Source organism: Lissotriton helveticus, chromosome 11 (assembly GCF_964261635.1).
Source record: "Lissotriton helveticus chromosome 11, aLisHel1.1, whole genome shotgun sequence".
NCBI classification, from domain to species: Eukaryota; Metazoa; Chordata; class Amphibia; order Caudata; family Salamandridae; genus Lissotriton; species Lissotriton helveticus.
The window spans coordinates 463,781,451-463,808,559 of NC_136072.1; the positions used below are offsets into that span (position 1 = coordinate 463,781,451).

Sequence of the window (27,109 nt, forward strand, 5' to 3'; positions counted from 1 at the left end):
ACCAGGAAGCAGTGGACGGCGTTTCCCAGGAGGCGAAAGGTGGTTACAGCAGCGGAGAGCGAGGAGGTTACAGCAGCGGAGAGCGTGAGGAGAGCGAGGCGGTTGGGACTCGAAAGGACGGTGCAGAGTTGGAGAAGCCAGGAGGCCAACGTATCTACGCATCGCCCCGCCACATTCCCACGGGAGGAGCGTGGCTCCAACAGGTATGGGGCAGAGTGTCGGGCTGGGTGAGACGTCGGGTCCAACCTACCGAGTGAGCAGTTGTATAGCCCCGTGTACAGTCCGTAAACCCTTTCCTCTTCCCCACGAGCACTCTCCTCCCCTCACAGACTGTATATATTCACGACTGCACTGGTTTCCTTCACTCCCGGTCCTTACTGAGCGCATTGGTCTCATACCCTGACCTAACACCTCCCTCTCTCTCCTTTCTCCCCACGACAACGGAACTGGCGGGACAAGCTGAGATCCAATTCCCGAGCAAGCTGGATCCTGTCAGGAAGCCTGCCTTCGACCCTGCCGCCTTTGCGAGAGAGAGGATTACCAGTCGCAGAAGAAAATCTTATAGACACATAAAGCCTTCACTTAAAACCCTATTCAAAGGGTCCGACTCTCTATCTACTTCTACTCCCCTTACACAGGAAGTGTCGGGTGCTGGTCCTACGTCCCTCCCTACCCCGGGACAAGTGGTGTCAGAAGTGGGATTGCCAACACAGTCCGTCTGCGGAGAAGAGATGGACGCCCTAATTCAACACATGATTAAAGGGCAGGAGAAACTCGAGTGGGCGGTTGAAAGACAGTTGTCCTCAGCACATGCGGATAGAGAATTGTTCAAAACCACGATAACAGCCCACATAGAGAGCCTTAAGAATGTGCCGCCTCCAGCCCTGGCAGTGACCGGAGAAGCCCGAGCCCATAACCCTCATCCCTCGGGTATTGCCCTCCCGAAGTATGTGCACGGCGAAGACCCGGACGCATTCATGTTAAACTTCAAGAGAGCCACCCGTGCCTTGGGGTGGCCCGAAGAAAAGTGGCCCTTCTTCCTCGCCCCCCTTCTCACGGGGGAAGCCCAATCGGCTTATCAGGCTGCAAATCCTTTGGGGAACACCCTTTACACAGTCATCAAAGAGGTGATTCTTGACCACCTAGGATTGGATCAAGAGGCCTACCGCGTACGAATTCGGAAGGAGAGAGGGGTACCCGGGGAAAACCCCAAACCTTGTTTTTTCGTCTAAAAATGGCTGCGGATAAATGGCTAAAGCCGGACTCTTGCAGCAAAGAGGAGATCCTAAACAATATTTACTTGGAGCAGTTTATGGAGGCCCTGCCCTATGCCTCCCAGAGGTGGCTACGACAGCATGCCGGACTGGAGATAGAACAGGCCATTGAGATGGCCGCCAATTATGCTAGGGCCCAGCCAAAAACCAGCGGCTGGGAGAGCAAGAAAATGAACAGACATCCCCCTCCCCTTAAAATGGACAAAAAGCCCAAGCCAAGTGTGGATCTGATGCGACCCCGACCCCCCCGGAATGATGTCCCCGATGGTGAAGGGGCCGCAATGCTTTGAGTGTGGGGAGTGGGGGCACATCACAAGGATGTGCCCCCGAAAACGGCCCGCCGAGGAACCGATGGAAGTAGGGTATCTCCCCAAGACTGTCTTGTACTCCGCAGAAATGGGGGCCTCTTTTTATGTAAGTATGAGGATGAATGGTTTCACTGTAAGCGCCCTCCTAGATTCAGGATGCCGGCAGTCCGTAGTACAGGAGCGCTTTGTCCTTCCCGACCAATATGTACCCGAGACCGTGGTGTATATACGCTGCGTACATGGAGATGTCAAGCCCTACTCCGTGGCCTCCATTGACATAAGCCCAAAGGATAAGGGTCCATGCAAGGTCAGGGTGGGGGTGGTGGATTCACTTCTGGAAGACATGATCCTGGGTGTAGACAACCCCGAGTTCCTCTCCCTATTTAGGAATACCCTTAACCTTCCTACACCCCAAGAGGTGGGATCCCCTCCAGCACACCTAACCCCCGAACCCTGGACAATGGACCGTAGCTTCCGATTCACCCAGGGCAAGATAGGACCTTGTACAATGCTTGGGAAAGTGCTCATGCTAGCCAGGGGACACCCTCACAGACATATCCCAGGTTCATTATCAGGCAGTCTCAGGACAGAAGCACTCCCCAGTTGTTGGTCCCCCTTTCCTTTCGGGAACAAGTGCTCTTTTTTGCACACACCCACCTCACTGCTGGCCACGCCGGAAAGGAAAAGACTACCGAAAGCATTATACGACATTTCTTTTGGCCAGGTATATACAAGGACGTGCAGGACTACTGCGCTAAATGCTAAATCTGCCAGAGGCGAAACACGCACCGACCCAGCGTGGCCCCTTTACAACCAATGCCAATATTCGGAGTGCTCTTTGAGAAAGTAGGCATGGACCTAATAGGCCCCCTGCCTAAATCTTCAAAGGGACATCTATACGCTCTTGTTGTAGTGTACTACGCCACTAGGTTCATCGTGGTTCATCTAAGCATTTCCGTTACATTCCACCACTACCTCAGCTATTGCAGAGAAGTTCGTTGAGCTGTTCTCCCGAGTGGGGTTTCCGAAGGAAGTGCTGACGAATCAAGGTACCCCGTTTACATCTAGGCTAATGAAGGAGGTGTGCAAAACACTGGACATAAGACACTTAAAAACATCAGTCTACCATCCCCAAACAGACAACCTCGTAGAAAGGTACAACCAGACCCTTAAGTCTACCCTGAAGAAGATGTTGACATCAGAGGGACAAGACTGGGACCGTCTGTTACCCCAGGCCCTATACATGCTGCGTGCACAAAAACAGAGCAGCTTAGGATGCTCGTCCTTCGAACTCCTGTACGGGCGCCTCCCTAGATCTCTGCTAGAGATGACCAAAGACATGTGGGAGTCCGAGGAGACCCTAGAACAAAAGTCTATGCTGGAATATACCGCACATCTACGGGCCAAACTGGGTAAACTAAGAAACCTCGCATGCTCCAACCTGGAGTATAAACAAGGACAACAAAAAAAGAACTACGATAAAGGGAAGAGGTTGAGACGGTTAACTGTAGGGAAATGGGCCCTCGTGCTACTACCATCCTTGAGCAGCAAGAACAAGACCGAATGGCAGGGGCCTTTTCAGGTGATTGAAACAATAGGAGATACCACCTACAGACTGCGCCTATCCTCTACCAAAACACAATGCTACCACATTAATCTACTGAAGGAATGGTTGGGACCCTTACCCCGGGGGACCCATCTGGCCGTCCCATCGGCTCGGACAATCACCTCGACGTTGGAACAGCTAGTGGTAAACACAAAGCTGACTGACCACATGAGAAACGAATTACAGACCACCCTGTGTCCCTTTTCTGGGATCTTTTCGGACTTACCAGGGAAGACTACCCTCGTAGAACACCACATCGAGACTCAGCCAGGAAAAATCGTAAAGCAACGTCCTTACCGGATCCCTGCGGCCAGACGAGAAGCAGTAAGGAAAGAAGTACACAACATGCTCGACCTGGGTGTAATCCGGCCTTTAAAGAGCAACTGGTCCTCTCCGATTGTGATGATCCCTAAACCCGACGGATCCAAAAGATTTTGTATGGACTTCAGGGCTTTGAATGCGATTTCCAACTTCGACACCTACTCTATTCCTAGGGTGGACGAATTAATCGAGAAAATTGGTGACGCCATGTATATTACCACCCTAGACCTCACGAAGGGGTATTGGCAGGTGCCCCTTCGTGAGGAAGACCGGAAGAAAACCGCTTTTGTCACGGACGACGGATTATATGAATTTACGGTCCTTCCCTTTGGCCTCCACGGGGCCCCAGCGACCTTACAGCGCCTAATGAATGCAGTGTTACGGCCGTATTCGTCCTTCAGTTCAGCATATCTGGATGACATAGTCATTTATAGTCACAGTTGGGAGGAACACCTGACCCACCTGCATGTTAATGCCAAGAAATCAAGGGCAGCCTTCACTTGTGTCAATTACCTGGGGTATGTCTTGGGGGATGGAACCATAGCTCCACAAAGTGAGAAGGTAAAAGCGATTGACAAGATCCCCTTTCCTGCGAATAAAAGGGACTTGAGAGCCTTCCTAGGCCTAATAGGCTATTACCGACGCTTTATACCAAGGTTTGCGGAAGTAGCCGCTCCTCTGACCGACCTCCTAAAAAAGAGGTGAAGCCCCGGGAATTCACCCAACCCCCTCAGGAGGCCCTGAACGCCTTCAGGGTTCTCGAAACCACCATGACTACTGCCCCTGTCCTGGTGTCACTAAGGATAAAAGAATTGAAAGGTAAGAAAGGCAATACAAGCAAAATCAAAAGGGGGGAGATGAGAAAGGAAAAGTTCAAGAGATGCTGATAGAAAACAAGAAAATAAGAGGAGAGCAGAGAAACAGAGCAAGAGAAGGAGAAGAGAAAAAAGATCAGGGAAGACCAATTGTGCACAAGAAAAGTAAAAGAACAAAACGAAACACAGACATAAAAATGGAGCTGAGAGGGGGAAGAGCACATGAGCAAGAAGAGGAAGAGTACATGAAAGAGGACACAGAAGAAAGAACAGAGTAAGAAGGGATGGAGGAGGATGATGAAAAATAAGAGAATAAAGGTGAAAGAACAAGAAACAAAAGAAGAAAGAACAAGAGATCAGGTAAAGGTCAAAGGCTAGAGCAAAATGAGGAAAAGGGGAAGAGAACACGCAGAACACAAGATGACAAAAGAGTACAATAAAGAACAAGGACAGTATATATTAAGAGGTAGACTAAGAAAAGAGAACAGAAAACGAAATAGAACACAGGAGCAAGTAAGGAGAAAAGAAAGGAACAGGAAAATGAGAAATAAGACAGCAAGAGTGGAAAAAGGAACGTCAAGCGAAGGGAAGGTGATAATAAATGGAAGAGTACAAGAGCAATAGAAGGATAAGAGAACAAGACAGCAAGGGGAGTGGAAGAACAAAAGTGCAACAGCAGGAAAATAGGACAAGAAAAGCAGACACGAGTGAAAGAAACAGAAAAAAGCAAAAAAATCGGAACAAATGAGAGACTATGAAAATGTAAGTGAGCTCAAGGGAGAGAGGAAACACCATCCACTCCGGATCAGCGTTAGACCCATACCCTCACCACATCTTCAACAAAGCCTGCACAGCCATCGTTCCCCACCTCCAGAAAGTAATCAACATCTCCTTCGAGACAGCAACCTTCCCGGAAAGCTGGAAGCACGCCAAGATCAACGCCTTACTCAAGAAACCCAAGGCAGACCCCAAGGATCTCAAAAACGTCCGACCCATCTCCCTGCTCCCGTTCCCGGCGAAGGTCACTGAGAAAATCATCAACAAACAACTGACCCGCTACCTCGAAGACAACAGCATCCTGGACCCGTCCCAGTCCAGGTTCCGCAGCAACCACAGCCCGTACCGCCCTCATTGCCGCCACCGATGACATCAGGACCCTGCTTGACAACGGAGAAACAGTGGCCCTCATCCTCCTGGACCTGTCAGCCTCCTTCGACACGGTCTGTCACTGCACACTAGAACACACCTACACGACGCCAGGATCCAAGAGAAGGCCCTGGACTAGACCACATCCTTCCTCTCCGGCAGAACTCAGAGCGTCCGCCTCTCCCCCTTCCGCTCCAATGCCACCGAGATCATCTGCGGCGTACCCCAGGGCTCTTCCCTCAGCCCGATGCTGTTCAACATCTACATGGCCCCCTCGGCCCCGTCGCCCAACAGCACGACCTCAACATCATCTCCTACGCCGACGACACTCAGCTGATCCTCTCCCTCACCAAAGACCCTCACACCACCAAAAACAACCTCCACGAAGGAATGAAGCCCATCGCTGAATGGATGAGGAACAACCGACTGAAGCTGAACTCGGACAAGACGGAGGTCCTCATCCTCGGCTCCACCCCTTCAGCCTGGGACGACTCCTGGTGGCCGACAACACTAGGAACAGCCCCGACACTCACCGACCACGCACGCAACCTAGGGGTCATCCTCGACTCCACTCTTTCCATGACTAAGCAGGTCAACGCCGTCTCCTCATCCTGCTTCAACACCCTCCGAATGCTCCGCAGGATCTTCAAGTGGATCCCCAACAAAACAAGAACAGTCACCCAGGCCCTCGTCACCAGCAGGCTGGACTACGGAAACCCCCTCTACGCAGGAACATCGCCCAAGCTCCTGAGACGACAGCAACGCATTCAGAACAACTCGGCAGGTCTGATCCTCGACCTCCCCAGCCACATCACACCCCACCTGAGAGACCTGCACTGGCTCCCCGTCAACAAGAGGATAACCTTCAAGCTCCTCATCCACGCACACAAAGCTCTCCATAACACCGGCCCAGCATACCTCAACTGACGACTCAGCTTGTACACCCCCACCCACCAGCTCCGCTCCGACGACCTCGCCCCAGTCCTTCGCATCCGAAGAACGACCGCCGGCAGCAGATCCTTCTCCCACCTCGCCGCCAAGACCTGAAACACCCTCCCCACCAACCATAACAGACCCAATACCTACTGGCCTTCAGAAGACTCCTCAAGACCTGGATCTTCGATCAGTAGCAGCACCCCCCCACCCCTCCCCCAGCGCCTTGAGACCCTCACAGGTATTTAGTGCGCTTTACAAGTGTACTGATTGATCGATTGATTGAGCAGAAGCTAGAAAAAGGTAGAGTGAAAGGGAAGAATGAAGAAAGAAAAAAAGGTGCAGCACAGAGGCAGGTGTAGGGGAATGATAGACAACAGGAGGTCTTAGAGAGACCAAAGCAAGGGAGAAAGAGGAGTGTGAGGCAAAGCAGAACACAAAGGGGGGGTGAGTGTACCTGTGCGTATGTGTGTGTGTTTTTAAACAAGAGAATAACATCCATCTCAGTCATTAACCTCACCCTCTGATCTCTTTTAAAGAGGCCACGGTCACCTCAATCGTCGGCATACCGCTCCTAGTCATCATGTTCTCCCAACTAATTTGTATTGCCCTTACAAAACAAATGCCTTAATCTCGTGCAGACGGATGGATTTGGCCCGCTGTGAGCTCATGAGTCAGAACACATTCTCTCCGTTCGGCAGGTGCCATAAACCCTAAACTATTGTAAAATGCCTTCTGCTCGAAACCAATTAAGTAATCCAGAATATATTTACGATCACATTTGTCCTTGTTGCCAGTGTCTTCAAGGGCAGAGTTTTAAAGAAGAAATGTTCAAATTGATCATTAAAAAAAATGTAGCGAGCCCGGCTCCACGTGCACATATATGGCAAATAACTCAGATGCTAGATAGATTCGCCCTCCAGCGGAGATCGATCCAAGAGGCAACAGACACCTTACAGAGGGCTGGAGAGCGGTCAGTAATATATCAGAGTCGACTCGAACGACGACAGGGCTGAGGCGGAGCTTGGGTGGGCTCAGGGCGGAGCTGCACCTGTCCATCTGGCTCATCAAATGAATGGGAGAGGATGTGGCCTTTCGGCTAGAGTGGTCGACCTCTAAACTGGGGAACCGGTTCGAGTCTCGGCAACGACGCTCAACATCCTGTGATTCTGGGCAAATCACTTAATCACAGGGTCGGATTGGTAACGCGGGCACTCGGGACATGGCCGAAGGGCCGGTAGCCGAGTTCTAGCTGTGGGCTGCGTTTTTGGGGAGCCTGTGGGCTGTCTGTGCTGTTTGGATGTGCCCAGCGGGTTCCTGAGTGGCCTTTCTAGGGGCAGATGGGCGGAGATGTCACTCCCTTTCTCTCGCAGGACCAGCCCATTAATGTATGCTGATTGGGCAGGGGGCCTGAGCAGAAGTGGTCTCACTTGCATTCATGTGTGGCTCTGCAGTGTGAACTAATCTGTGCATTTTTTTTTTATCTAAGTGAAGTTAATAAAACATGCCTCCTACCCCCTTTCTTTTAATAAAACTCAGTTGAAGCAGTGTTTTGCGGAAAGGAAATATGCAAACGTGGGCCACTTTTTTTGGTGTGCCCGGGCCGATTTTTGATCCCAATCCACCCCTGATTAATCTCCCCATGCCTAACAAAAATGAATGTGTCCACCTGTAACGAAACTGGTGCGCACGTAAAGCGCTCTTTACATGACCTATCTTCGGGTCGAGTTCGCGCTATATAAAACTCTAAACATTTTTTTTTAAAAGGTAAGGCTGGGACAACGTCTGTCAGAAGCAAAACTTGTCTATCAAAGGCCAGAGGAATTTGAAGCATTCACCCACATGCCAGGCATACGTCGTAGGCCGAGGTGGAGCAGACTTGGCGAACTGGCACCTGCCACGGAAACTAGCAATTCCGGTTTTACAGAATGGCGCCATTTCCTTAGGGTGGAGGGGCACCAGTCTGACCGCTGGGATGGACCAAGGAATGCAGAATTAAAATGGAGGGCTGGAATGACAACCCGTGCGCTGCTGAGCTGTGTGTGAAGGAGGGACTAGCGTCCTGTGTGAGGGTTCCCAGCTTGCATTAAGCATTTTAGCTTCTTCTTGGGGGAGGACAGGGCTTTAAGTGGCCCGGGTGGCACCGACAGTTTTAAAGAGCAGGTGCTGAGACGGGTCCCTAACGGGCTCTCCATTTTTGCCCTCACCTTCAGGGTGAAAAAAAAAATTCTTACATCTGCAGTACACTCCTTCACTGCCTCGATGTAACTTCAAAGAGAGTTGTTATAGTTCTTTCACAGTCTCATCATTTCAGAACTGAAGTATTTTCAATATTCTATACTACGAATCCATAGTTATTGCGTATTTATCTTCTTCAACTAACACTCATTAACAAAGTCAATAGTCCTGGCTGGTAGTAGGTGTAATGTTATCTGGTGTATTATATATCTGGATGAAATTACAGAAACAGCAAAATACCAGTGGCATGGCACACCACCCTGAGCACAGATTTTTAATTTACATGTTTTTAAGGCACGCCCTTAATTATACGGTAACGCTCCTTTGAGAGACCCCCGCCCCCCGTTTTTTCATCCCACTTAAAGCCCTGGGGGAAATTCCCTAGGCATCCCAGAGACCAGGTCCTTGTCAGCAGAAGCCTAGCGACCATATATACATACGGACACATACATACATACATACATACACACACATTTACACACATACACACATAAACACACACATACACATACATAAACACACACATATATACATACACACACACATATATACATACACTCACACACATATATATATATATACATACAAACATATATATACATACACACACATAAATACATCACACACATATATATACAGACACACACACATATACATACACATACATACATACACACACATATATACATACACACACACATATATATACGTACACACACATACACACACATACACAAACACACACACACATATATATATATATATATATATATATATATATATATATATATATATATATATATATATATATATATACATACATACACACACTCTACGGTTCTTTGTAGGTGGGTAGACTAACAGTTCTCTTTTGCTCAGTGTGTGCCCCCCTTGACCCGCTACAATTCACTTCCCGGGACGCGACTTGAAAGCGCCCTGGGCTGAGGCGCTGTTCCCACTCCTTACCTGTCCACTGCTTTCGATGGCGTCATCTTTGAAGGCGTTCCAGGGGGCGCCAGGCCCGGGGGCGTCCTGGGGGGCGCAATATTCAAAGATCCCCCTCCTCTGCAGCCTCCTTTCTCGAAAGCACCTGCAAGGCAGAGAGAGCCCCGGAGTCAGAGGTCAGATTCCTTATCTCAGTCACTCATTCATTCATTCACAGGCTGCACACACGGACGTGTCAGAGAGCAGAGGGAGCACTCGCCCCACGGGAGGGCAGGATTAACTGAGGCTGGAGCGACGCAGCGTCCCTGAGCCTCCCCGACACCTAGGAAGCGCCTAGACAAGACAGCGGAGCTGCCGCACTTAAAGCGAAAGTAATGAGGTAATGGCCGAAAGAAACTTTCAAGAATTCCTTATGGCCCTGGCTCACCAAACATCAGCCACCCACTGTCTGTGACCTCTGCCTTGACTGCTATCTTTCAACTGCTCGGTGAATTTCACAAAAGAGCAGCTGCTTAGAAATCCTTGTAAATGTAAAGTGTAAAATTATTGTTTCCTTTTAAAAGAAGGTGGTAGTGTTCTCACACAAATACACCCTCCCAAAAACGAAACTGCGATTAGCTGTGACTCTTCTTGCCTTTTAAGGTTACACAGGTAGAAACAAGCACGTGTCCCGCGCCCTCCAGCGAATATTTGTGAACACATTCCTCAGTATCACACCTGTACTAGGTCAATTTATATTTCTTTGACTCTCTTAAATTACATTTCTGCCAGGTGCATATTCCAGCCGAAACCCCTCTCCCCTCCATCTTTTCAATTTGAATACTGGTGTGTTCTTTTTTGTTGGAAAGATTAGGCAGCCTTGGAGTTGGAACCTAACACACAACTTTGTGCCGCAGGAACAGAAACCACTTCACTTCACTAAATTTGAGCTTCTGAGCTGCAGCTTAAACCAGTGCTTAATTTGAGAAGGTGGTTTCCTGTGCTCAGCATCAGCACTTTATCGTCACCAACGGCGCTAGAGCACCAGTTAATAACACATTAATTTTTGATGGGCACAGGGAGATTGAGTGATTTGCCCAGAATCACAGGATGTTGAGCCTGCGCCCAGCGCCACAGTCGGCAGCTCTGGCCATTACGCCACACCCTCTCCACTTGTAGGGTTTGTTGGCTCTCTGTTAGGCAGCGCTAAGAGAAATGGGCTGTTCGAAGCTGCCTTCTGGCACTTCTTTTTTTTTTTTTTTTTACAAATTAACCACTGGTTTCAACGGAGATCCTGACAGCACATGAACTAACTCTTGTTTTTTAGGTCTCGCCTGTCGATGCGCATGCGCATCGAGCTTGCGAGCCTATTGCGGCTTAAACAACCTTTAACTAAGAAGCAAGGAATCGTGGCGATTCCTTGCAGTGCCCGTGACTTTTAAGCTCAATGCGCATGTGCATTGAGCTTAAAAGCGCGTGCACAGCCGCCCGCATTCCTCCGACACCTTTGAAGTGAAGCTTAGCTTCACTTCAAAGGCCCGGCTTCTTCACACCCACATGCCGCTCTCGCTCTCCCCGCACAGCCGCCCGCATTCCTCCGACACCTTTGAAGTGAAGCTTAGCTTCACTTCAAAGGCCCGGCTTCTTCACACCCACATGCCGCTCTCGCTCTCCCGCTCCGCCCCCTCCCCTGCCCGCCGTGTGCATTTCTCCTCCACCCCCTCCCCACAGCAATGCCCTCCGTCTTTTTTTAAATGTATTTTTTCATTTTGAAGAGACTTGCATACTTTACATGTGTGCACATGGACATGGGGAACATTTTCATGGCTCGGGACGTGCGCGGGCTCTAGCCTGATCCTTCACTCGACTCGCCCTGTTAATTTGTCGCTCTCTCACCAGGTTACCATCTCTCTTGGGGCTCGGCCCAGTCCTCTCTAACTCTCAAACCTCCCGTTCCTTACCCTCTCTTTCTATAACCTCCTTCACTGTTAAATCAAAGCCCACTCACTCCTTAGGTGCCCCTCGGTCTCATTTCTCTCCTCACCCTCTCGCTTTGTCAGCCCCTCTTCCTTCGTTCACTGTCTCTTCTCAGCCAAAGTTTTTTGTGAAGACTCCGCCCTTCCCTGGTCACTCGTTACTTCATTCCCCCTCTTTGGTCTCCTTTTAATCCTTTCTTTAGTGCTATCGCTGTGGGTGTCCTCTCTCCACCTGTTTAGTTCTGTACTCCCTCTTACTAGCAAAGCAGTAGCACTTCACTTGTAGCACGCGCACCCACGTTGCGGGACATTCAAACGATAACAAAACCGACCAATCACCAGCTGAGTTGCCTGTCCTTGACCAACCAGACTAGCGTCTCTAGAGCGTGCGCGAGCTCTCAACTGGCTTTTTACATTTTTAAATGTATTTTTTCATTTTGAAGAGACTTGCATACTTTACATGTGTGCACATGGACATGGGGAACATTTTCATGGCTCGGGACGTGCGCGGGCTCTAGCCTGATCCTTCACTCGACTCGCCCTGTTAATTTGTCGCTCTCCCACCTCTAATTCCTAGCTGTACTATTAGACCTGTTCAGTTCTACTTAATTCAATAATTCCGTATATTACTAGCGGGTATTTGAACCGTGGCTAGGACGGCATGTGTAACCTTTATAGCTCGTGGCTTAAATCTATGTTAATTCAAAGTAAATCAAAAACCGGTGTGTGAAGGAGCCAGTTAGCAAACATAACGTAGTCGTAAAAGGAGATAACATCAAAGAGAGTCGACATTCCACATTGCCTCCCTCATCCGTTTGATTCTGGACATACCAGCTCTTCTTGTCTCTCGGTGACAAAGTTCCTTTTATAAAGTGGCGCATGACGCGTCATACAGATGGACGGACGGCTTGTTAAAAGGCATGCCCACCATTATTACACTGATGCCGCCCTGCTCTTTTCAAGCACCTCGAGCAGATCTTGCAGCAGAGCAGTGGCGGGATCCATAAACCTGCAGAGAGGTCCTGCGACTGGATGGTCGTTGCTTGTAACCTTGAATTAAAAAAAAAAAAAAATTTAAACGCTTCACTTCAAAAGTAGTAAAGCTCCTGGCGCTCACACGTTAATTTCAAACTACGGGGAACTTGCCATGTTAGTCTTAACGGGATGATCCGTGATGTAACAGGGCAGACGCTTCTGTTGGAAAGGCTGCGTGCTCCCGCCTCTCCCTTCTGGCATGCCGCTGCAATAGCTTCTTATGTAAACTGCTGAGTCATTGCTGCTCTTGTGCAACCCAAACTTTGGAATTGTTGAATGAACTGTGCTACTACTAAATGTAAACTTGAACTGTGGCAACTCCCCCCCCCCCCTCTTTTAGCAAGTTGTTGATTTGAGATGGTGGTAGTTTCGAGGTTATCGCCTGAAGACTAGTCGAGGTTAACGTTAAACCGATATTTTGGACTTCCACGTTACATAATTCAATGTGAATAGTCACTAAACAAGTTTTAGATCTTGTACAGAAGGCTATATCGTACCCTCCTGACATGATGAACATTATCTGGTTGCCCATGATTTGAACACCTTAATACCTCCAAGGTCACTAAATTATGTTACATATATTACATGTTTTTGGTGGTTTTATTGCACAAAATGCAGTGGTATAAAACACAATTTCCCCAGGAAACTCTGAAATATGGAAACTATTTCCTGCTTCTCTGTAAAATAATGGGTTCCATCATCCTTGTGAAAGTCGGGAGTGGTGAATACATGTAAGTCACGTACATACAAAACATGTGGCATTACAAATGCTATAGGTGTCACATTTGAAAAAGTTAAAAGTATTGGCATTGTAAATGCCTCTTTCACTCTCTCTTCCAACTCTCTCCCCCCTCTCCATTTACTTACACAAATCGCGCAGATACCCCAAGCAGCAGTGCCCGCACTACCAATCCTTCTGTTATGCCACATCTCTCAGCTTACAGATTCGCACTTTCTTTTCCTCTCAACGTTTCTGCCTCTTTCACTCTCTCTTCCAACTCTCTCCCCCCTCTCCATTTACTTACACAAATCTCGCAGATACCCCAAGCAGCAGTGCCCGCACTACCAATCCTTCACACACGCAACGCCACTCACACACGCAACGCCACTCACACACGCTACGCCACTCACATACGCAACGCCACTCACACACGCAACGCCACTCACACACGCAACGCCACTCACACACGCCACTCATCCACGCAACGCCACTCATCCACGCAACGCCACTCTTCCATTTGCAAAAAGAAAAATGTCTAACTATTCTATTGCGAGACCTATTGCATTTCCAATGCTTGTTTTGTTTCATTGAGACTCAACTAGTGACCTTCAGATTGCCCACCACACTCGTACATCTCTGTAGTAGCACCGTAATACCCCGAGCTATTTCAATAGCATTAGAACCCATGATCTTAAAGGCATACACTTCTCTGCAGCAGATATCTGGAGCATCCCCTTCGCATACTGAGCTATCTCATTCAAAACACTTTATTTCGGTCACAATAACCATAAAAGCAATATACACAAATTCATCCTTACCAATCGTCAGTAAACTCTAAAACTGAAGAGGTAAAACAAAGAGTGATAAAAGTATAAAAACCACAGCATGATCCTCCCGCCAAAAGCATACAACAAGCAGAAAACGTGCCCACCCAAACAGTATAAAATGCGTACCCATCAAAAAGTCACCGGACAACCAAATTAGATAAAGTGCAAGTTCTACAAAAATACCCGGGCTACTTTTTGAGTCTCTTTCGGCCCATCTTTCTTTTTATCCTTCTCCACTCTTTTCGCTGAGGGGGGCCCTGACCACCTTTCTTCTGGTCACCACCCAGGGTCTTTTTAGGGACCCTGGTTCTTACCCACTCATCAGATATCTTGCCCAGTTCCCTTGGGCTAGACAACTTAGACTCCAACAAATGCTGGTGCAAATTCTCTGGATTGTTAAAATGTGCTCCTTAACCAACAGATTGTAGAGCCCTCCAAATATATCCTCTTTGTTGGCTTTTATCCACTCATTATTGCCTTAACGGAGGTGTCAACGAAGTCTGCAGATGTTACAGCATTACCTTTCAGCAGCTTATACTCTTCAGGAGTTAACTCAAAAAGCTCAACAAGGGCTGCCTTCATGTAGGTGTAGGATTCAGCTACCTCCTACTCCAATGTGAGTAGCCTATTTCTACCACACCCTGTTACTAACTCCCACATAAGTGTTCCTGAGTGTTGTGCTCCAATCTTACCTTCCTAATCTTGATTGCTCTCTCATACCCTTGAGCAGCCTTACACCGAGGGCACCCCATCAGCAACCCCAGATCTGCTAACACCATCTTCTCTGGGTCCAAGCCCAACTTGGTTATCTTTTCCTCTAATGCCAACCTTCTCTCAGCCAGAGCTATGGGCCTCTCCTCCAAGTCCAGGACGGCCATGCTCTTCTGCATGGATCTCTGGATGTGTTCAGAACCAGCCAACCTGTGGGCCCTAGGGACCATCCTGCGCCCTCCAATGGGGAGTAGGTTTCTGCCTTCCCCACTGGCTCTACTCAACAGGCTGTGATTGTCCTCCAACTTCTCTTCAGCCCCACTACATTGGGGTAATTCCTTCCTCAGGTATGGAGGTACCCCGTGAGCCTCCTCCCAGGATCTCATGGCCTTAACTCCTTCCACGCTGATGACGGAACCGCTCCATGATCAGCCGCGGTGGCACTGTGCTGATGACGGAGCGGTTCCATCATGGCCCGCTCGACGCGCCTGCATGGCGCTGATTTTGCAGCTGCGTGGCACGTTCTATTGAGCGGGCGGGGCCATGACGGAACCGCTCCGTCATGAGCACAGCTCAACCGAGGCTGGTGACGGAGCGGTTCCGTCACCAGCATGGGCGCGCCGCGCGGCCCCCTCCCCGCCCCCTTAGCGCTGCGGCGGAATAGCCGCCGCAGCAAAGGTGTTAATCAAAGCAGGTTTCTTGGCCTTAGTTCCCATAGTGATTTTCTTTACTGCACTAAATACCCTCACATTATCCCTCTTGTATGAGGACGGATTTGTCAAATCGAGCTCCATGCCTCCTTTGTCAAAAAAGTGTCTCTTGGCTTTGTTCAAAAACTTGTGGAAACTTTTTCCTTCTCTATTTGAACTTGTGGGAAACTTTGCCAAACTTTTTCAAACTCTCTTCCACACCTTGGAAAAGGTTTTGGAACTGCTTGGAAACGGTTCTCTGGGGTTCAAGTGTCCACAGAAATTACTTTTTGGGAGGAAAAACTTATTTTTCAGGGTTCTACCTATGCAGATTCGTAGAGGTCTTATCGTCAACAACTGTATGGTACTGCTAAACACTAGTTCTGAATCCCACGCCAGTGGTTAATTTGTGAAACAATGAGTGCTAGGGTCCTCATCAGGAGGACATGGTAGCTTCCACCATCCATTGCCCCTGCCAGTGCTGCCAATTACAGTACCAACAAATTTACTAACCATCACACTCCTACAAGTGTGACAATTCGGACTATTTAAGGCCCCCAAAGCTATAAGAATGACTTGGGTGGTACTTATTAGTGAATGTTAATGTATATTAAATTAATAAACAGCTGTTGTTTTACTCATACACAAATTTATTTTGCATACATGTGGAGAGGCAACGTGTACAATACAAATTCTAGCTTTGAATGCCATACATAATATATAAATAGATGACAGGAGTGATGAGTCTCCAAACAAATGACGTAGATTTCAAATGCTTTTATTTCGATTCATTTAATCCACAGCCTACGCGTTTCGCCCAACACGGGCTTCTTCAGGGCTGTAAACTATATATATATATATATATATATATATATATATACATATCATACACAAATTTGGCAGACAGTGCTACCATGTGGCAGATTGTCACAAGCACTGGTGCTAAGTATTAAGTGCTGGTGCTGAGCAAAAGAAACTATAGGCTCAAATTAAGCACTGCCCACAGCTAGGCATTAATATGAAGAAATGGGGTGTATTATATGGTGGGGTAGTGCAACCTCATCGCGTAATAGACTTACTACACCCTTTAGGTCCAGTAAGTTTCATCTGTAAAACCCTCAGCTCAACCCTGGGCAGCTGTGGCATAAGCAGCACCAAAACAGCTGAAGAAGAAATCAACACGACACTCAAGAAATCCAACACCAAATTATAAAAACACACTGTATTTTTATAGATTCTAGACACTAGAATGAAAGAGATCCACTGAAAGGTTCCAGATCTATACATTTTACAAGCAACAATAAATAAATGGAATATCACTCAACCTCAAACAAGCCTTGGCAAAGTCAATGAATTGGACACAACATTTTTTTTCAAAGAAAATGTAGTTAAGTGTCTATGTGATTGATTATAAGTAAATGGGGTGACCAACTCTGGCAGGGAGCTAGTCAGGGGGATAAGCAAGGTCCTCAAGAACAGTTACCTTCACAGAAGAAGCAGCTCTTCAGTAGTTCCATGTACTTTATCCGTATTGCAATAGATTCCTATGGAGTCACCCTGATGCAAGGGAGGAAGGATGCGGAAGATGATCCAGGGATGCTGTGGATGCAAGGCAGTCGACAGGGGGCTTCCTACAGGGCTTTCTCGGTCCACAAAGATGGTAAGGGAATGCTGTTTGCTGGGTCGACATCCCAAGAAGTCCTCTCCGGTCAGGTGGAGAGGTGTGGTGCAGTGGCCAGGGCAGCAGACTTTGGAGCACAGGGTTCATGGTTCAATCCCCGGCTCCGGTGGCAGCTCAGCTCAGCACCATGTGACTCTGGGCAATAGCTCACTTAATTTCCATGATGGCCTCCAGCGCCTTGAGACCCGTTAGGGTGAGTAGTTTGTGCTTTACAAATACAGATTTATTTTTTATCGCCTGTAGTCGTGTTCATATCCCATTTCTTCCTGGGTAGATACGTTCTCTTCTGAGGGTCCCAGCAACTCTCTGACAGCACCCCTGTGCTCAGCAAACTCAGGTGCAACTCTGTGCGTTGGGTCTTGCTCCTCAGTGCTGCATGGCAGCCATGGCAGTTGCTTGAAGATGTTGGGCTACCAACTTGCTCCAGCAGGCTTCTTCAACTGTTGTGCCCCTCTGCTGCAAACTAGATTCCAGGCAGCTGGTTCTCTTGGCTTGACTGGGCTATGGAGACAACTTCAACTTGAGCAGGACACAGTAGGCACAGTCCCTCCCTTCGTGGGCCACCAGGTGCAGTCTTCGATGGTGCAGCCTCTCTTTTCTGGTCCCTTGGTGCAGTAGGGCAGTCCTTTTTCAGTCCTTCTTCCAAGTCAGTCGAGATCTGAGGTCTGGGTGCAAGGGGAGTGCCCTCTTTATGCTCGGCAAGAGCTCTCAGGGTAGGATACAGTTGGGAGCCAATGGACTATCAGGTTCCCTCCCACCTAGTGACTACGTCCTTTGGAGTATGGCATCAGGCTATCCCAGAGTGCACCATTCTGCCCACTCCCGAAATGGTGAGTCCTCTCTCTCAGTGTCCAGACTGCACAAGCCCACCCCGGGCTGTGGCTACCTCAGAGCTACACATCCTTGGGAAAAACCGTTTGGCAACTGGTTTCCCCACTCTGAGACCCGTGTGACCCTATCTACCTCAACAATGGAACAGCCCCTGATGTAAGCCAGCCTTTTGGGGCTAACACCCATGTGGCTTCATTCAGGAGGGAGATGACGCCGCCCTGGCCTGCGATCCCTCATTGTTCTCCTTCCAGAGAGTAATTGGCTGGGCTCTCCAAGAGGATAGAAAGCGGTCCCATGGAGCAGGCTCCATGAGTGCCCGAGAAGGCACAGGAGTTTTAAAGACAATAAAGTGGCAGTGTTGCTACAGCTGCACACTGCAACAAGTTACATTCATTTCGAATTGAGATAAAAGTTGAGCTTAATTTAAAGCGTTGTTTGATACCTTGGAGTGCCTCATTCGGTCACAGTTAGCACAGCTGAGGGGTCAGTGGGTAGCCCTGTATTCACCAATTGGGCAACCAAGTCTTTCCACAGTAAGAATAGCAGTTTTGCTTGTTTACTGTCAGAACATGCAAAGTACATGTCCTGCCGGTGCCATATATTGCACCCTGAGTTTAAGGGTCGGCAGGCCTGCCAGAGGGGTGACTTACACACATGTCCATGGGAAGTGGTGTCTTTGCCATTGCTTTCAATGGCAAAGTCGCCCTCGCAGTGCATGACTGCTCTACCAGTCTGTAATACCGGACTGGGGGACTCATTTTACTTGGGGGACTCGTTTTACTTAGGGGACCTCCAGAGGGACACAATCAGTGCCGCAAGCCAAGGGGTACTCCTCTAACCTACATGCCCTGGGTACCAGGGTACTATTTACTAGAGATTTACAGATAAGCTAGCCATTTACATTTGGGTACAACCAATCTGACATACATTTTAGGATCAGGGCACTGGCACTGAGGCCTGATTAGCAGGCCTCAGTACAGTAAAAAAAACAACAGTATCAGTCAAAAACGTAGGGAGTTGACTACACAAAAAGAGGCATTTCCTTACATAGCCTAAATGAACAGGACCTTGACCCAAGAGATTCAGCAAACTACTCACCAGCATCTAATGGATTATTCTTGGCTAAGCTTACTGAAAAAGCAGCAGTTGCCCAGATCTAAGCCTTCTTAGTAGCAAATACCCCTCTCTCTAATAAAGACAGGAAGCTAGATTATTACAGAATTTGTTTGCACGTCAGAAATAAAATAAATACAAATACAACAAACAAGATTCTGACCTCGCAGAGGCTATGGATCTGCATTGAGATCCGAAAGATCCTGCTGATTCTTATGGATTGATTCTTCTTGACCACTCTTCAGCCTTTCAAACCAAGTGTTTCTTCAGAGACTTTGGAAATAAAGGTCCATGTAGACCCTTTTTTGTCCCACTAAAGTCAGTGTGACAGTCAAAGACTGCCCGGCCGAGGCCATGACAGTCACATACGGGGAGCATGCATTTCTCTACTTCTTTAACATAAGTACATATGATGTGGAAATAAAGGCCACGGTAAAAAACCTAGGAGTATATTTTGTTGACCAAATGACAATGAAGGGTCACACTAATCCACACAATTTGCTCTACAAATTACCATGTTAAACTCCTGCAGAAAACCAAGCACCAGCTTTCGCAGGAGACCCCTGCAACTATTGCATGACCAATAATTCGCTGTAAAATTAATTATGGTAATGCTCTCCTAGCCGATGCTCCAAAACAAAATATTAAAAAGCTGCAGGTATTGCAAAACTGTGCTGTGAGAGCCGTAGTCGATTTTTCCAACATCTCACATATCTCTGAGGCTCGTCGGAGGCTTTCATTGGCTGCCAGTATCTTCTAACGTTGGGTTCAAAATGGTCACATGGACGCATAAATATTTAAATGGCAATCCACCAGTTATATACAACAATGATTCACTCTCCATTGTCATTAGGGAGTCCTCAAATTTGCTGTGAGGCAGCTTCGGATTACACTGAAGTTCACCTGGAAGAGAGTGGGAGGAAAGCCCTTTTCGTACAGTGCGTCTTCCATATGAAACTTGCCTCTTGACAGTCTCACACAAATGCAACAACTTTACATGCTCAGGAGAGCATTAAAGGCATATCTTTTTCAGTAATTCCCTGGTACTACTTGATTCCATCAATGTACTGATGCCCTCAGGTTTTTGGTGCTATATAAATATAGAATGGGAGTAGATTGGATCATCTCTTATTAACGGACCCCACGTTTTCAGTTCTTCCCCTATCCTGTTCAGCACCTTTCGCCCCAGCAAAGGAAAATCCCAAGGCGTGTCCATCACCTCCTCTACTCTTCAGTGCATGACTGAGTCCTCTCAGAGCTCCTCAGCCAGTTCTGTCTGAACTACTACGTTTGCACAAACGGTCTGCAGATCATTCGATATCTGGATAAAACCATTTTTTATATCTGTGCCCTTTGCTAATCCCTCCACATCGTCGAACACTGAATGGTGCCGAGCCATCTGAAGCTCAACTCATCTAAACCAAAAGGTTCTGACCGGCGGATCCTGGGTTAATGAAGACCCTACTGAGGCACGGCCTTAGGATCTCAGACCTCCAGCAACGGCCTTGATCGACATACACAACTTCAGAGGGGGGAGACGATGGACCATAACCTCTCCCTCCAAACACAGGTTGGCAGACCAAATGTGCCTTCTGCACCAGGACTACAATATGCCACATCTCCACTCACCTTGGGTTTTCTAATAAAAGAGTGCAGGCAATGAATACACTAGTGCAGTTGTACCTTCACTATGCAAATGCACTTAACACGTGGCCTTTTCATCAAACTACAATGAACCCAGAATGCCACAGCCAGATAGCACACAACAAAGCTTTGGCACTCTACCCCAACTCAAAAATGATAATTAATAACCATCTATCCTTCAGGAACGTAATTAAAAAAACAGGTTCTGACTCAAAGGACCGTTTGGTACAGCTTAAAAGTAACAATGATACGTGTGCGCCTTCACACATGTTTTATGACGCTCAATTCCAGTATGAGTCATGCGTCATCGCTGCTACATGTCAGCTGTGGGAGGGAGGCCTGCCAGCCTTGTACACAACGCCCAACATATTACACTTAACCACACAGTTATCCCACACTCTACCAATCCACAAACGGAGATCACTTTCTCGACCACCAGAAAGTGCTTTGAGGCATCGTTAGGGGTATGAAGTGCTCTGCAAATATTAGAATACAATAATGCATTGCAAAATGGCTGCCGTCTTTGGCAAAATAATATAGTAGCTTTGAATATTTGCCTGAAATACAGATGGAGCTCCAGGGATGTCTCCAAAGCAGGGATCCCTCGAGCGCGCTTATCACGTGGCAGCAATCATAAAACGCACGTGCCCCGTTACAAGGGTTCGAATCCCAACCGTGCTGATAATTATGGCAGCTGACTTTCGGCACTCTGGAGTCAAGGGTCACTCAGAGTCCATAAAGAAAAGTTGCTCAAGCACACTGCGCATTTGAAACGTTTGCATCCCTCGGGGTGTCATTTTGCCTTGCAGAACAAGGGACTTGTCTGCAGCAATTACCTCCGTTGCTTGTTTACTAACATCCTGCCTCGATAGGGGCAGCTTTCATAAAACAATAGGTTTGGGTTAGAGCAGGAAGGTATGCTACCTATCCCGGCTGGTTCTGTGATTTGTGCGGCCCCGGGCAGAATAGGAACATGCAGGTCTCTTTTAAATGTAACATTACAGGCAGGGAGATTAACAGACTATATTTTTTTCTGGCATTCTTGAAGCAGCTTATGGTTATCACTACAATATACATATCACTAATAAAATAATTATATATATATTTAAGTCTGTATTAATTTGGATATACATTACATTAATAACATTTGGTTAAAAAGCTAGGCCTAGGTTTCCCCAAAACCGATGTGATTACACCGATGTTCACTAATTGTTTCCAGATGAGAGCATGAAAACTCCACACTTGTCCCAGGCCTATACAGAGCAATGGAAGTGACTTCCCAGCCCTCCCTTCACACAAGTGAAGTTGAAGATAGGGCATTCAGTTTTCACCAAGCATGGTGAATTCAACACAAAGGCACACATGTTAGATCAGGTCAGTGATCTGAAATTAAATGAAAATGAAATTAATTCGTACTTGTATAGCACACTTATACCCTGAGGTGTCTTGGCGCTGTACGCATACCGCTGTGGAACCCTTCCTGGCTTTTCCCTGTGAAATGCCCACTCCTGGGCACCCCCAAGCTGAAGCCAGGCATCCGAGCACTGTTGGGGCCATTGTGGAGATTAAGCAAGCTATTGCCCAGAGTTGCAGAGTGGGACCCATGATTAGCATAGGCACCGAGGCGAGAATTATCAGGTCCGAGGAAATTGAGCCCAAGACCCGCCGAGGCAGGAATTGAACCCTGGTCCTGAGCCAGACCTCTGCATCAGGGTCTGCCGCTCTAACCATTGAGCCACACTTCTCTACATCCGCACACTCTGCAGCAAGCAACAGAGAAGATAGATTGCAAAAGGTTGGAGGAGAAGGCACAACCTCATTCACAGGTAGGATGGCTAATATATTGGAAGGCAGAAGCACCAGAGGCTGTCCCACATGTGTACACGGAGTGCCTAAAAACACCAAATACTCTCCAACTGATTTTTAACAGATGGAAAGAGCTGAACTAGCTGAAAGGCTTCCCTGCTTGACCCATTGTTTTATTCTAGGCAAATACTTTATTTTACAGAGCCTTCATTCTGTTTACCACACACCAGAGTAATTTCAAATACATGCTTTCAGGAGGTGAGCTGAACAGACACCTAATAGGTTTGAGTTAACATACTATAATTTTGCTCCATGTATAATAAGAATCTAACCCATATACAGGGTACACAAGAAGGGCGGGGGAAGGAATATTTCTCAGTTCATGTTTAAAAACTACTACATTTAATAAATATATCTCAAGTAGTGATATGATCTGATGTACAAAGGTGAAACGCTTCTGTATGTTAAACAAATATACTTTTTTGAGTTTTGATGACACCACATCATATTCTAAAATGGCGTTTGTTGTGTGATTTACGGGACAAATATTTTCAAGGCCTTGCTTGGGGCAAGGGCCCTTTGAGTTGGCTAGGTTCTGGCTTGGCTCTCCCTGTTAATTTGTTGGCTTGCCCACCTCTACATGGTACACCTTTTACTTCATCTCCCTCGGAGGGAGTATATTTACTAATATGTCCCACAATGCAGAGAAGCAAACACAAATGCTGTGATGCTTTGCTTGAGAGGGGGAGAATGGGGCTCTGGCATATCTACAGATGTATGGTGCTATCCCGCTCACTCGCAAGTGCTGGCACACAATTAGGTCGCCGGCGCCACGCACACTCCTTTGCATCTTACTTAGGATGTCCAGATTTTGAGAAGAAAAAAACGGGACCGGCTGGACATATGAGTAGGACTTAAGCCTTTAGTCTTACTTCTGTGTGGCCTGTCTTGGTTTTTGCATATGCGTATGTATGTGTATATGCCATATATGTATATGCCATCTGCTGGTAGCCGATTTCCTGTAGTGCCTGAAAGAAACAGTTTATTTACTTACATTATTTTACACTTTAGAGGCGCCTGTGGAAACGATAACTTAGGTTGCAATCCTGCTTTGCACAAGAGCTTGACCTTTGTCCCAGAAACCAGGACATGTTATTAAAATTAAGAGTGTCAGGACGCCGGGACAGTCCTCTGAAAACCAGAACTGTCCAGGGAAATTCGGGAGGTCTGGTCACCCTAACCATAGTACAAGTGTCAGCGTCTAGTCCAGCATTGTTTTTTTACTTGAAAGATACATTTCTATTACAAAATTGTATGCTTAGACTAAGTTTATACCTCTCCTACTTTGCATGTGTGCCCTATTGTACAGCACAAATACAAAGCCAGAAAAGCTTTGAGAAATAAAAACATTTCTAATAATGCCAAAGTCAAAAAGGCATTATTTTGTATGCAAAAATGTCTACTAGATATAATTTAGAATAAAGAACCACGAGTGGTTGCAACAGAACGCTCATGTACCACCCATTGAACACAATTGTGATCCAAAGTAATGCAAAGGAGCAATAGGTGCTTCTTTGCGTTACTTTCAGGTGACTTTCCAACGCAAAACAAGTTTTGACCTGGAAAGTACATTTCAAATAAACATGTTGCACCAATTTGTGCCACATCTGTGACGCAAACTCATTGAAAAATGTTAGTAACTGTACCCCGAGACTTCCCTTCTCTCACTGATTCTGCCCATCACATACTCTTCTCCTCTTCCTCTGTTTCCTCAAGCCTCTGGCTCTTTGTTGCTATTCTGCCCCTATTACACTCATCAGTCACCTCTCGGCTTTACTTTTACTCTGTCACCTCTCTCCCACCTCTTATCTTAGTTCTTTCCTTTGTCTTACCCCCTTTATATTCGCTGCACCTCTATTCTCTGTGCTTCGTTTTCCCTTTTCCTTCATCCTGGGTCAGTAGGATTGCCATCTGCCTGGTTGAAGCACTGGTATTTTAATGTCCCAGCCAGAAGAAAAAAAAGAAGCAAAGTCTCTGAAAGCCTGTATTTGTAACCCTTACCTGTACATACTTCAAGGAATAGGCATACCTAGAAATGACATTTAAATGTGTTCTAGAGGTGTGCTAACAATCCCTGACTTAAGTTAAAGTCAACAGAAGTAGAAAAGTCTTGTTACAAATGAATACATACAATTTATTTTAAAGTCTTATTTAGTATAATGTCCAGGCCTTTGCAGACTCTTCAAAAAAATCAATAAATGACCGGTAATATTTCTCTTGGAAATGTGGCAACCCTATAAGGTGAGCAAAATTCATTGTGATGTGACATGATTCTGCCTTTTAGTGTGAGCCCTGTAGGATACCCTGTTTTCCATTCAGGCAGGGCTCTCTTCACATCTGAGGTTCAGTCAAGTACCCATCTAATCGCTGTTCTCATGCAGATGCAGTAATTAGAATACTGAAGCCTTTTCGGCCCAGGAGAGTGGGCAGGGCCGAACTGGGAACCCAAAGCAGCCCTGGCAATTTTGTTGGACCGGCTTGCACCCTGGGGGTGGGGGGGGGGGGGGGTTGAAAGCAAAAAAGGGCTGCTGCTTAACAAAACTGGCCTCCAGCACTGCTGCTTTTGTTACTGGGGGGCCCATATTGCAGCATCGCTACAAAACCACCCCCAGTAACAAAACCGGCTCCCACTGCTCCAAAAGCAGCAGGTTCTACACAACTTCATCAAGGAGCGAGATCTTGGGCCCATCATTCATGGCAGAAGGAACTAATGCCACTGAAAGCCATCAGTACAAATGAAAAGGACACCAGTGGGGACTACAGCCTACTATCACAACTGTTGGGAGCCTCATACCTGCAGGATTTCTGCCCAGTTGCGTAACATAATACTAATGCCTCCAGATGTCGATTTGTTTACTCAGGGTGTGCTGCATTCCACTCTAAAGAAGCAGTTTTGGCAACACCTTGGTATGCACTTCAGAAAGAAAACTGCCATGAAGGGAAACCTCAACTGATCGAAATATGAGCCGCACACCAGAGCGAGTCCCTATGTTATCCAAGCTCATGGACATACAAGCGAGAGGGGCCCTACCCTACCTCAGCGCGTGGGCACAACAGAGAGGTGTATGATGGGATCACAACTGAACCTTTGGGTGGCAAAGAGGGAGAACAGATAGGTCATGTGTAAAGTGGGAAACATGGAGCCTGCTGTATCTACCCAACTCAGACATGTACCCAACTGGTAGAGGTCGCCATGCATAAGGCTAGGCATGTTTGACAATCTTAGCGTGGAACCCAACCTTCAACATGGAAGCCATACCGGTTTCCTGTTCATAGAATTCACTCATCTTATCCCCAGATGCCTTGACCTAAAAAGTCTTAAATCCCAAGTAATAAAGTCTGGCCACCCAAACACCCCTTAGAGACGAAGATCCATTGGTCTCAGGTTTCAAGCGGTTCGATTTGACTCCGAAAGATGTGGTACTCCAGATCTTTAAATTGCTTCTATGAAAATATTCCATGTACAATGCGCCTGACTGCAACCCTGCAATTAAAGAACCAGAAAACTTCAACAAAAGCTGCCAAGAAATAGTTGCTCGTAAGCTCAGCACTCCGAAGAGAATACGTCTGACAAAAAACAAAATATTAGCCAGATAAGACATGTCCTTACAGTAGCGTTATCATCAAAGCTGAGGAAAATATTGTATGAATCACATGAACAGAGAGCCAAACCTTGCAAATCAGTGGTCAGATCTTTCCCCAGACCTGTGAAGTTTTAAAACCACCCAGCTCCAAAGGTGTGAGTCCATGTTTCCCTGCTCGCCAGGTTGAGGGGTCATGTGTGCCGTAAAAGCTGGGCCTCCAAGCCTCCTTGTTCCAGCACTCAAGGCCTAGCTTGTGGTTTGGGATGTAATGGCTGAGAGTAAATACAGTACAGCACAATACTTAAAGCATATGACTTCGGCTGTACTGTTGGCGATCACTGGTTAATAGCAATCCCAAGAACAAATACGACCAAAAACACATTATAACAAAGCCAACCAGAGGGCAACTTCCACAACACATTTATTAATTTCAGAGATTGCAGAATTGTTGTATTTTTGCCCATTAGCTGTAAGCCTCCTTGGTCACCCAGTGCTATGGTTACTCTTGCCACAGTGCCTCTAAGGGGGCATCCAATGCTGAGAAAAAACACAGTTCTCTGCCCAGTTCCGCATAACTACCAATCACCAACATTCAGCATCTTAGAATGTTGTTCAGATGGGGGTTTGAGAGCTATTGTGAAATCAGTCAACGGCTGAATAATTAAAGACTGCAAGGACTCGTGATCCCAGATTTACGGGTTCTAGTCCAGGAGGAACTGATCTTGCAAAGATGGGGTAGGGCAGTGCTCTGACTCGTTTGGAAAAGTGCTTCCCACAGGCTGCTGGACTTTTGCACAGCAAAGTCCCTCACTGTAGATTGGAGACAATTTTTCAATTTTTTCCCAGGACACAGGCAGCTAAGGGTG

At 47.2% G+C, this 27,109-nt stretch overlaps 1 protein-coding gene across 3 annotated transcripts in view; it reads right to left on the reverse strand.

Moving 5' to 3' along the window:
- The window catches only part of NGEF (neuronal guanine nucleotide exchange factor), a 973,961-nt gene that overhangs the window by 847,345 nt on the left and 99,507 nt on the right, over positions 1-27,109 (reverse strand). For 2 of the 3 annotated variants that reach the window (XM_078666016.1, XM_078666019.1), the window contains exon 2: positions 9,608-9,731. In XM_078666016.1, the coding sequence (XP_078522142.1) occupies positions 9,608-9,731 (124 nt within the window). Of the gene's footprint in view, positions 1-9,607; positions 9,732-10,013; positions 10,115-27,109 lie in introns of those variants that run through there. The other variant, XM_078666018.1, reaches the window with a different exon arrangement.